Source organism: Pangasianodon hypophthalmus, chromosome 9 (genome assembly GCF_027358585.1).
Source record: "Pangasianodon hypophthalmus isolate fPanHyp1 chromosome 9, fPanHyp1.pri, whole genome shotgun sequence".
NCBI classification, from domain to species: Eukaryota; Metazoa; Chordata; class Actinopteri; order Siluriformes; family Pangasiidae; genus Pangasianodon; species Pangasianodon hypophthalmus.
In genome coordinates this window covers 12,398,884-12,411,381 of record NC_069718.1, presented here as the reverse complement: position 1 = coordinate 12,411,381, position 12,498 = coordinate 12,398,884, and the positions used below count along the sequence as shown (strand labels likewise).

Below are 12,498 nucleotides of genomic sequence, written 5' to 3'. Positions count from 1 at the left end.
GTGAGTGTGTGTGGCTCTTTCTGTGAGTGTGTGTGTGGCTCTTTCTCTGTGTGTGTGTGGCTCTTTCTCTGTGTGTGTGTGGCTCTTTCTCTCAGTGTGACTCTCAGTGTGACTCTCAGTGTGACTCTCAGTGTGACTCTCAGTGAGACTCTCAGTGTGACTGTGTATGTTGGCTCACACTGTGTTGGAGTTGTGTTCTCTTTATTGGAAAATAAAATTTCTACACAATCAAATGAATAAGATCAAAACATAAACTGTGCAGTACATAGTGGATTAACACTGGACAGTGTTTGTATTTAATGTTATTTATTATCATCTGAATCTTTTTGGTTTAATCTATAATGTAGAATGATTTCTAATAACTGACTAAATTAAATTCTCTGCTAACTTTGTAGGTCGAAACTACGAACGTGAAAGTGTCACTCGATGATATATTCAAGAAATGGGTGAGGTAAGAGATTGATTGAATGCGGTGATGTTAAGTCCTAGTCTCCACACAGTGAATATGGGCTGGGATCGGAACTGAATCCTGTGCAGTGCTTATTTTATAAAATCGATAACATTTTACCTTTTGCAGTGAGGAACGGGAAAAGAAGAGTGATGAGGGAAAAGATCCCCAGACAAGTTCAGGTAAATTGTATGAAACCTTTACATTTAAAGGCATTTATTTAACAGACACTTTGAACAAAAGCTACTTGCGAAATAGGTGGAATTCAGCAAAGACTAATTATCCACCAGTGTACCAGAATGAGATAGCTGTAGGTTCTTTACACAAAGCTACACATATTGTGCCACATTGGGTATTTGGCAGGGTTGTAAAGATACAGCATATTGTTTCACTTGATTCATCATCAAATAATACACTCAACAGACTGTGTAATAAAGTAGGCTATTCATACTCTGAAAAGTAGCTTCCTCTTTGTCTCAAATGGGAATAGCCTACAGGATTTTAAACAAAAATGCTTCTCCTAGGGATGCTGATTTTCCCAAGCTTATATGCTAGCATATTAACACACTCTCATATTAGTGTGATCAACTACTGATTGGAAGGTTGTGAATTCAAATCCCAGCACTGCCAAGTTGCCACTGCTGGGCCCTTGAGCAAGGCCCGTAACCCTCAACTGCTCGGCTGTATAAATGAGATAAATGTAAGTCGCTCTGGATAAGGGCGTCTACCAAATGCCATAAATGTAAATGAGACAATGTTTAAGAGATTCCAATCTGACCCCAGTGGCCACTTACCATAGGGCCACATACAAAAGTGGCTCAGGCCTGATATGAAAAGATCAGATTTTTTCCAAACATCTGGAAACCGAAAATGTAATACTATTGAAAACAAGACAAGTAGAGGTGTGGAACAGCTGTCAGAAATCAAGACGTTTTGAATTGTTGGAGTTTTTAGAGGACACTAGTAAAGCATTTAAAGCAAATCCCCTTCACTTGGGTTGAGGTCCATCAGCAATGTCAAACAGTTAAATACCTCAAGAGTAGGAACAGACTCAAACCACTGAGCAATTCCACAACTACTAAACCTGTCCTTTCCTTACAGCCTTAATTTGTGGCATACGTTGTTCTTCACAAATGCCGGCCTGTAAGCATCTAAGGCCCATCCTGGCTTTAGGATAGAGGAAGGAAAACAAATGCCGCACATGAGACCGAGAGATTAAACTGACACATTATTGTCATCTTACCAGATCTCTGCCAGGCTTTAATTGTATTTGGATCAAGTAATGAACCTGTCTGGTGTCACTTTTGATTGACATTTGGCTCCGGACTAACCCCGCAGCATGGCTTATACGGTCTGCCATAAAACTTTCAAGAATAGGTTTCGTTCTCATATCTACTTCAGTTATCTTGAGTTATCTAATTATTTTATTTCCCTCCTTTTATCTTTCTCCTCCAAAATGACAAGAGGATTTAATTGTACTCGAAAAAACATGAGTGTAACCAAAGTGGTAAGAACTAAAGAATGTGGTTTAGAGCCTGATTTAGAGACTTTCATGTAAAACTGTACACATCAAAATCTCACTCAGATGTGCAAGAGATTTTAGCATTGCTCTTCCCTTGAGGATATCAGACCCAAGCACTGGGATTCACATCTGAATTCTGTTAATGCTATGTAGAAAAAAAGAACTGTTGCTCCTAATTCATGACGTTTAATTCAGATTTAAACTGAGATGAACTCCCTTTCTCACAGAGGCCGTAGTTTCCTTATACAGAGATAGAAATCTTTTTCCTCTACAAAGATTTTCTTAAAGTTCTCACTGTTAGATTAGTTAAGGTTATTACAAGTCTAATTGCTTCTAAACAAATGTTTTTCTTATTTGTGGTAATAAATATCACATGGGCTTGTCCCAATTCTGCAGAAGTTGAACACTCGCTAATCAGTACTTCTGGTTTCCGCTATCATCTTGTGAAAATATAGATACTATCTCTGTTATTTGATGTCCTTCATGTTTGACTTGTGTGGTAATGATTGCAGAGTGAGGATGGAAGATGATTTAAAGAAATACAAAAATGTCTCCAGAGAACTTGACTCAAGATGTATTTAATTGTATACCCTTAATAAACTTTATTTGACTCCTCCTAGGCTGTGTAAAACTGGACTGGACTGCTGGTAAACCTGTGGAGTTGCTCTATAGCACTTCCAAAGCAATTTTTGGCACAAAATCCATGACAATATTAAGGAAATTCTTGGGGTGTTTTTTTATTTTTTTTATTTTTATTTTTTTTTATTATTATTATTTTTTAATATAAAAACCACTGCACATTCAAAAACAAGAGCTGGCAAACACAGAACAATAATCACTAGTAGATGAAATATCTGTATTGTGATGCAATGAAAATAATTATAATTTTTTATTTGAATAAAGAGTGACAAAATTAAAATATCACTGTCACCAACATACTAAAAAGATGTTCAGAAAACAAGATGCAGTGCTGGTTTTGAGAAATTAACCTTAAATGCTTGTTGAAGACGGGAAATAAAATGTTCCTTTTAATGATGCAAACACAATATCAAGAAACCAGGTTATTCTGGCTTTTTGTGTGTGTGTGTGTGTGTGTGTGTTTTATGTTTATCACACAACTGATGGAAAAAGCTGTTATTTAGCTATTTGTGCTGACTGACTCGAGATGGGGTGTAAGATAGGGTGTAAATAATTGTATTGATTAGGCAGTTTGGCAAACTAGCAGCTGCAACAGATACCCTTCCCGTTAACGAATAGGATTAAAGGTACTTTCTGACATGGAAAAAGTAGGAGGTTCACGTAGTGAAAACTGAAATTATTAGTGGTGTCTTAATCTGCTTAGCATGACCTTTGGTTTCTTTTTTTTGTGTATCATCACCTCCGTGTGTGTTTTACATCTCTTTTTTGTTCCCCTCAAGAAGGAAAGTACCACTGTGTATAAGCTGTCATTGTTTATATGATATTGTGCTGATCTAAAACCTACAAAAAAGCATTAATCATAATAAAATCCCATTTCTCCAGTGACTTTACTTTTATTATAGGTAGTACTACTGATATAACAAGAACCTTATCCCTCCTTACCTCTGTTTTTCTTTTATGCATTGCCTAAATCAGAGTCAGCCACAAATGCAGCACACAACACCAGCCCTGAGAAGAAGGTGAAATCCCAGGTATGATAGCTACACCATTATTTATAGGATGCCCAATTTTGTAAGTCATTACACACAACGAAATGGTCAACTTTACCCTGTCCTCCTTTTTATAGAAACCAGCTGCAGCCAGAAATCAGAAAAGGAAAAGAACTGAAACAAAGACGCACAAAAGTTCCAGTGCAGCGGAAGGCCAAACAACAGAACATAGCTCTACAAGCCCAACAACAAGAGAAGACTCCGACTCAGACTCCAGTCTGGATGTTGAGAAATGGAAGAAATTGGCCGTACAGCTATCAGGTTAGAGAGAGAAAGAAAACATATTATGGACTTAGTATTTGCTTTGTAATGTTCTCCTGAATGCATAAGTACACTCAGCAGCCACTTTATTAGGAACACTCATTCATGCAATTATCCAACCCGCCAATCATGTGGCAGCAGTGCAATGCGTAAAATCATAGAGATACAGTTCTAGAGCTATGGTTAATGTTCCCATTGAACATCAGAATGGGGAAAAATGTGATGTGGAAACACTGACAAAACCGAACAGAATAAAGTGCAGCATAAAGCTGTTGTATAACTCCCCTGCTAGCACTGTGCATGGATGCCTTGTGTTTTATGATTTTTATGATTTGTCCATTTTATGATTTGATATATACTGCCCTCTGTTGCCATGTAGTGTGTCAGCTCACCTCTATCCTGTAGAGCAGTGGGCAGGGACCACCACAGCTGACAGCATCACCAGTGGTAGACCATTCTCAGCACAGAAATGAAACTAGCATGGTAGTGGCATTGTGATGTGTGTGTGGTACTGGTACAAGTGTATCAGGAACATGTATGTAGTGTTGCTACGGTTTCACTCATACCAGAACCAGACACACTTCCATGTCAGTGTTGTGCTGTGAATCGTACACCAAATAATATCGGGTCAGTGGTGGTCTTTTCCATAGATGGATGGAGTAGAGGAGAAGTTGACAAAACTACAACAGTCAGTAATTACGTCTTATGTGCACCTATATGGTAGGTTTACCTGATTGGTTGAATGCAGCCAATCAAAATCAGGTCATTCATGCAGAAAGCCTATAAATACTGGTATGAATTACACATTTGCACTGTCTGTCCCTTTATTGCTTATCCTAAGTGCAGCACCGTGGTTCTGGTTGAACTATATTTCATTCCTAAATTATGTTACATCTGTCTGTGATGAGAGAAATGACAATAAAGCCTACTTGACGTGACAGAGGTGCTTGACAGTGACTTTCGTTAGTCAGCTGTGGACTTCCATTAGTAGGATGGACAGATGTAAATAGATGAATGGATACTAATTGCATATGATCATCACTTTGAAATTGTACATTTTTACTTCCTTTGTTGCCAGATGCTGACATTGCAAAGATGGACGCTTTCACGAACTTTAGCACATCTACTGCCAAGTCCACGAAGAAGCGAAAGCCAGCAGAACGTAAAAAAAAACAAGCCCAAACAATAGGAAACGGCAAACGTTCACCCAAGAAAACTAAAGATAAAACTGCCACCAGCCCCACAAAAACTGACAAAATTAGAACTCCTTTAAAGCCAACAGCTTTTAGCATTTGTGAATCGGATAAAGATAAAACTCCATCTAACAAAGACGTCCTTGCAGAACCTAACGTAAAGAGTCCTGAAAGTAAAATGGCTACCAGTCTTTCAGATCAGGCTGTGACCCCTAAGACAGGCGTAAGTAATGGACTTTCAGAGAGTGCCCAAATTAAGGTTAAAAGCAAAAAAACACATAGCCTCTCAGAACCTCATAACATCGAAACTCCAAGAAAAATGGCTGAGACTGAAAAACCAGATGATATCTCAGAACCTAAACCAACTGATACTCCATGTAAGAAAACAAAATCAAAGAAAGATGTTAAAGTTACAAAATCTGGAAGTTTAGAAACTCCTTCTAGGGTCACCGATCCTGAGGTTGCTATTCAGAAATCTCAGTGTGGTTTAGATACAGCTGAACTGTCTGAATCTAACAGTTCAAAACAATCCGAATGTGTTTTACATTCTCAAACGAGTGAGACTAAAGCTAAGAAGGATAAATCTAAAAAAGTTAAAATTGTGGGATCTGTAGGTGTTGATACCTCCATACAAACTGACACAGAGGATGCCACTGGCTCCCTAACATCAGACCAGTCAAAAATCAATCAGGTTTCAGATTTGAACCCAGCTGAGACTCCCTCTAAGAAAGCTAAATCTAAGAAATCTAAGAAGTCTAAAGAACCTCAAGAACCTGGAGATGTGGCCGTGCCTTCTGGAGAATGGGAGATCGAGGTTCACAGTAGCCAATCCAAACCGCATCAGACTGAGACTCTGTCAACATCAGTCAAAGATGTTAAAAGTGTTGGAGGGGATGAACCGGTTGAGAAACAGTCTAAGAAAGCTAAGAAAAGCTTATTGGAGTCAAATGGGACTGAAAAGAACATAGAAACCCAAGCCGATACCAGCATCTTAGAACCTCTCAGTTCAGAGACACCATCTAAAAAGTCTAAAACTAAGAAAGCTTCAGAAGCCGATCATGTTGATTCTCCATCTAAAAAAGCTGTTGTGGATGGTGGGGAAGGTGAGGCCATGAAAAGCAGTTCTTCAAAATCAGATCATAATGACAACCTTTTAAAAAAGAGTAAAAGAAAGAGAGCGGACAGCTCTGGAGTAAACGTGACTTCTTCAGGAACTGAACATGTATCTAAATCATCATCTGAATGTGACAATTCAGGAGTGGACAATGGTCTCATACCTGCTGGAAACGGTTCCGAAAATCAAGGCCAAGAAAGTGTTTCAGCAGTGGAGGAGGAAGAAACTCCAGAGCCAAAGAAGAGAAAGAAAAATAAAAAAGATAAAGAGAAGAAGAAAAATGAGAGTGATGAAAATGTTGAAGAGGTTCCATCAACACCACCAGCAGAGGAGTTTGTTGATTCCCTGCCAAGCAGTCAGAAGAAAAAAAGTAAGGTTTATAGTCTAGTTATTTAATTTAAAGCGTTGTTGCTGATGTCTTGGTGGTAAAACAAATGTTCTTTATTAAATACCTTTCTGTATGCCTATTTGATTCATGATGTGCAGAGAAGAAAAAACAGAAACATAGAGATGAGGAAATGCCGCCAGTGTCCACTCCTGCCCCTGAAGAAGACTCTCCAAAAAAGGTAAGTCATGCATGAGTGAACATGAATATGAGTCTTATGAACCAGTGTGAATTCTTTTCTCTGCCTTGTTTCCAAAACTTTCCAAGAAAACAGTTAACCTGTTTCTGTTCTGACTGAACAATCTTATAGCTTTTTCTACCAGTGCAGTGTGTGTGTGTGTGTGTGTGTGTGTGTGTGTGTGTGTGTGTGTGTGTGTGTGTGTGTGTGTCCCATTACATAACTCTACCAGTTAAAGTAGGAGTTTCAGGTGGTGAGTACAAGCCGTAAGTCATGACATTCTATACAAGTTTAGAAACAACTAGAGCCCCTCTTGTTTAAATGTGTGTGGTGCTGCAGTTTGTGTTCCTCAGGGTGAAATACTGAGCATGAGACACATGGGGTTTAGTGAAAATAGAAGTTTTAGCGTAAGTAGCTGTTTTAGTGTAAACTTTATCAATGTTAAAAAAGAAGACAGCAGAAACACAGAGTTGCATTTTCTGTCACTGAATTACAAATGTCTTTTTAAACTATACATGTAGGACACAAGGTATGCTGCTATGTTATACACTATGTAGGGTGCAAACTAAATCTAGGATCTTGACTAAATTAAGTTAAATAGTTACAAAAAAGCATTACTTTGGGTGAAGAAACAAAAATGAAACATTAAATTGCAGGATGAAATTATGATGTGGCTTAAGTCAGAAGTTCTTGATCATCCTGTAGTCAGGGACCCCTTTAACTGTAAACTAAATTCCACAGACCTCTCAGCACAGACTTACTTTATGAACATTATTTAATATACATGTACACTAATATTTTGTGTATTTATTAGAGCCATAGAGCTTCTAATTCTTCAGAGTTCCAGTGTCCAGGCAAATAGACTAATAACTATTAGAACTTAATATAAAAAATTTAATAACTTTGATAATAATGGGTTGTTATTTAAACCACTGTTTAAAAAAAAACATGGACCCATGGCAATGTATCAAGTCAATTCAAGTCAAGTGGCTTTATTATCATTTCAACTATATATAGCTAGTTAGTACACAGTGAAACGAAACAAAGTTCCTTCTGGACCATGGTGCTACATCAATCAGCACAGAACTACAAGAGACTACACATTTCTACATAAAGTGCATGTGCAAATGTCTGCAAACAGCATAAGACAGTACAATATCTACCAAAACTGGACAATAGGTACAATAAGAGACAGTGCAGCATCGACCACTACACAGTTCTAGTATGAAAGTGTCAGATATAACAGTAGTGCAAAAGAATAACAATATAATAAATTGCCGTGAATGTAAACCTAACATACTATGACATAGTATTCAGCAGATAAGCTTATACTATATATGGACATAGCAGTTATTGGGTAGCAGCCAGGTAGAGAGTATAGTAATGATAAGAAATTATTTACAATGTTTTGTAAGTGCAGTAGCAGCAATAGGTAGTAATACAGAAGTGTGCAAAAATTGCAAAGGGTGTGTGTGTGTGTGTGTGTGTGTGTGTGTGTGTGTGTGTGTATATATTCTGAGTATTGAGGAGTCTGATGGCTTGGGGGAAGAAACTTGCAAGTCTGGCCATGAAGGCCTGAATGCTTCGGTACTGTTTACCAGACGGGAGGAGGGTGAAGAGTTTATGAGAGGGGTGGGGTCATCCACAATGCTGGTGGCTTTGCATCAATGTCTATGATAGAAGGATGAGAGACCCCGATGATCTTCACAGGTGTCCTCACTAGCCGCTGTAGGGTCTTGCGATCAGAGACGGTGCAATTTCCAAACCCAGCAGTGATACAGCTGCTCAGGATGCTCTCGATAGTCCCTCTGTAGAACATGGTGAGGATGGGGGGTGGGAGATGGGCTTTCCTCAGCCTTTGCAGAAAGTAGAGACACTGCTGGGCTTTCTTGATTATGGAGCTGTTGAGGGACCAGGTGAGGTTCTCCGCCTGGTGAACACCAAGGAATTTGGTGCTCTTGACGATCTCCACAGAGGAGCAGTCGATGTTCAGTGGAGAGTGGTCACTCTGTGCTCGCCTGAAGTCAACAACCATCTCTTTAGTTTTGTCCACATTCAGAGACAGGTTGTTGGCTCTGCATCAGTCTGTTAGCTGCTGCACCTTCTCTCTGTATGCTAACTCATCATTCTTGCTGATGAGACCCACCACAGTCGTGTCATCAGCGAACTTGATGATATGGTTCAAGCTGTGCATTGCTACACAGTCGTGAACAGCAGTGGACCGAACACACAGCCCTGGGGGGCCCCAGGGCTCAGTGTGGTGGTGTTGGTGATGCTGTTCCCGATCCAGACTGACTGAGGCCTCCCAGTCAGGAAGTCCAGGATCTCGTTGCAGAGGGAGGTATTCAGGCCCAGCAGGTTCAGCTTTCCAATCAGGTGCTGAAGAATGATTGTGTTGAATGCTGTACTGAAGTCTATGAACAGCATTCGAACGTACATCTCCTTTTTGTCTAGGTTTGTGAGGGCCAGATGGAGGGTGGTGGCGTCATCTGCTGAGCGGTTGGGACGATACAAGAATTGCAGGGGGACCAGTGAGGGGGGCATCAGGGTCTTCATTATGATGGGTGTGAGTGCAACGGGATGGTAGTCGTTGAGGCAGGACATTGAAGATTTCTTCAGCACAGGGACGATGATGGTGGCCTTGAAGCATGCTGGAACGACAGCGCTGCTCAGGGAGGTGTCGAAGATGTCCGTGAAAACATCCACCAAACTGTCCCGGCCAAACATTCCTGGAAGAGTACACATCCTCTGAGCACTCTGCCAGGAATGTTGTCTGGTCCAGCAGCCTTCCATGAGGTAACTCTGTGTAGAGTTTTCCTCACATCAGCCGTGGTTAGGCACAGCACCTGGTTGTTGGGAGGAGGGGTGGTCTTCCTCACCGTCACGTCATTCTGTGCCTCAAACCGAGCGTAGAAGTTGTTCAGCGCATCTGGAAGGGAGGCATCACTGTCACAGGCAAGTGATGTTGTCCTGTAGTTGGTGATGACCTGGATGCCCTGCCACGTGTCGCTGCTGTCCTCAAAGTGGCTGTGGATTTTCTGTGTGTGCGTGTTTGCCTCTCAGATGGCCCAGGACAGTTTGGCTCTCGCTGTTCTTGGGGCTGCCTTGTCACCTGCTCTGAAGGTGGAGTCTCAGGACCTCAGCAGCACACGCACCTCTGCAGTCATCCACGGCTTCTGGTTGGAGCGTGTGGTGGTGATCACGAACCCCGGACCCCTCTTTGAGAACTGCTGTTTTAAAGTCCATGTTAGAGGAAGGCCATTTAAAAAGTGAAAGGAAGTTTGGTAGACAGTCACTACTCTACTGAAATGTTCTGGTAGGAAAGCAATTCCTGATTCCAGAGTCTGCAGTTGACACTCTGCATCGTGTTTCACTTCAGCTCACACGATACCTGGGTACTCACTTGATGGCGGAAATAACAACAAAACAGGGATCACAGTTAATTTGCTAAACTGCACCAATCCTTGGAAAGGGCTATTATGAAGCCAATAATTTACAGTATAGACACCGTTATAAGCGTAATCTCTCCATGCACTTTGGTGTACTGTTGTTGCCTCCAATAACGAGAACGCTCCAGTAATAATCAACATTGTGTTCTCTTTATTATTCAGAAAAAGAAATCTTCAAAGGAGAAGGAACATGCTGATGTCTCAGAACAGGGAGTGATTTAAAAGCAAGAACTGATCCAGCCTGGAAATAAGATGGACTTAAAAATAATGTTAACAAGACATATTGTAAATCCCAGCCTACAGTTGTTTATGGTGTCTGTCTGTGACAGTGTTGTTGATTTCTGGAGAGGACAAGCTTGTGGAGATTCTTACAGTTTCATGTATGTCAACTTTTATGTTTTATTTTAAATAGCGTTTTTATATATATATATATGACTTTTTAATATGAGATGAAAGTTTTGCCATGCATCAACGCTGTTTGTTTATAGAAGATCAAGGAAACATTCAAACAATTCTTTAATGATAAAGAACTAGATTCTATTATATACAAATTACCTGTAATTCTTCTACATTTTTATAAATATAAGTTCATACTTGTAAACTTGTGTGTTCTCGTGTGATTTGATTTGTGGTGATTTCAGAGTAATAATCCCAAACCTTTACAGTTCAGGGGATGAAATTAATACAGTCATTGCTGAGGAACCTGACTGAGTGGTAAGGAAATTTTGATCAAATTTTTTTTTGATTTGCTACAAAAAAAAAAAAACAACAAAAAAACAGTTCTCCATGTTTTAGGAAAGAGTCTTCCATCAGTGTCAATCTCTTAGGATTTAAGAGGATTTGTAATATGAGTGAGCAGTTTTTGTTCATTTGTGCAAAGATGCCGGCAACTTTATCTATCATACACTAACTTCTTTGATGGTACAAGAAAGCAATTGTTAATTGCAAAACTCAAGAATGCACACCATGTAATTTATTCCTCAGATGATGAATAAAGAAGAGCTGCACACCTAGATCAGGATTTCACTTATAGTACAGTAAATTTCAGCGAGTAACTGCAGTGTAGTTCTGTAATAAATGTTTAGGAAGTAAAAATTTGAGTACAGACACAAACTTTGAGTTAGGTCTTAGGGAAAGAAAAATTCAAAAGAAAAAAGAATCATACATTCAGTCTGTATGTATGAATTCCTACAAATAGACCAGGGAATTATTAGCTATGCAAAGAATAAAACAGTCGGGGGAGTGCTGTTATAGGACAATAATCAATGACGGATAGGTGTGATGTGGCCCTGCAGGAAGTGGAGTTACACTTACCTTCCTGTTTATAGTTACACTTAATGTTGTGGAACGTCCTAGAGACAAGTTGGTTCCTGTTATCACTTATGTTATAGCAGCTATAAACAGTCATTCCCTCACCAGCTTCTCTTTTATCTCTCTCTTCAAGTTAATAAGACATACAAAATGCAGCTAGTCATGTTACAAAGAAACCATTAAGCACAAGCTCCTCTGTCCTGACGATTTTACTGTGGTGGAAAACTTACTGATGTACAAAGTCCTGACACTGGAGACTACTTCCATAAATAGTTAATAAATTTCTCCTCACAGAAAACTTATCCACATCAAGGTTATATGTTTTTTGTCATTAAATAAGACATTCTAAAAAAATCTGCATTATTAGTCATAGATTATGTGAAGCATCTGCCGTACAGGTCCCGGAGAATGAGCTGTTCTAGAAACGATAGCGTATTAGAATGAGTGCATTAATATAAACCTGTGATTTGAGTTACAGTCAGCACTACTGTGAGAGCTGCTGTGTAGAAAATGAATCAGCATCTTTTAACCAATCACATTCAAGAATTGAACACCAATGTGGTATAACATATTTTAATGTATGGCTATATACTATTTTTGTCATCATACAGTCATTTTGAAACCATTGGTTATAAACTGTTTCATGAATTTTATAGTGCTGTTTCTCAAGTTTAGTGTTCAGTAGCGCTCATTACAGCATGCTACAGTGTCGTACTAGAAAAATCAGCCATTACTGTAGAAAATGAGCTAGGATTCTCAGAGACTTAGGCTTAGAATCATAAAATGTAATTTATATGTTAATTTAGTTGTACTACATCAGGTGACGATGTAAAAATGTACAAATGAGTTAATGTTAAATGGGGGGAAAAAAATCAAGGTTCGGTCAAGAGACTAGCGATAATCGGAAATGAATTTTTATTTTCCGCTTCGTGACTTCTGATGGCAAAAT

The 12,498-nt window shown here is 39.4% G+C and overlaps 1 protein-coding gene across 1 annotated transcript in view; it reads left to right on the top strand.

The window, feature by feature from the left end:
• Nucleotides 1–10,840, top strand: part of tcof1 (treacle ribosome biogenesis factor 1) — a 13,964-nt gene extending 3,124 nt beyond the window's left edge. Inside the window, exons 2-8 of the mRNA XM_034307589.2 lie at nucleotides 396–451; nucleotides 578–630; nucleotides 3,585–3,640; nucleotides 3,736–3,919; nucleotides 4,998–6,596; nucleotides 6,713–6,792; nucleotides 10,401–10,840. Of these exons, the coding sequence (XP_034163480.2) occupies nucleotides 396–451; nucleotides 578–630; nucleotides 3,585–3,640; nucleotides 3,736–3,919; nucleotides 4,998–6,596; nucleotides 6,713–6,792; nucleotides 10,401–10,460 (2,088 nt within the window). The 3' untranslated portion in view covers nucleotides 10,461–10,840. The remainder of the gene's footprint in view (nucleotides 1–395; nucleotides 452–577; nucleotides 631–3,584; nucleotides 3,641–3,735; nucleotides 3,920–4,997; nucleotides 6,597–6,712; nucleotides 6,793–10,400) is intronic.
• The last annotated feature ends 1,658 nt before the right edge of the window (nucleotides 10,841–12,498 follow it).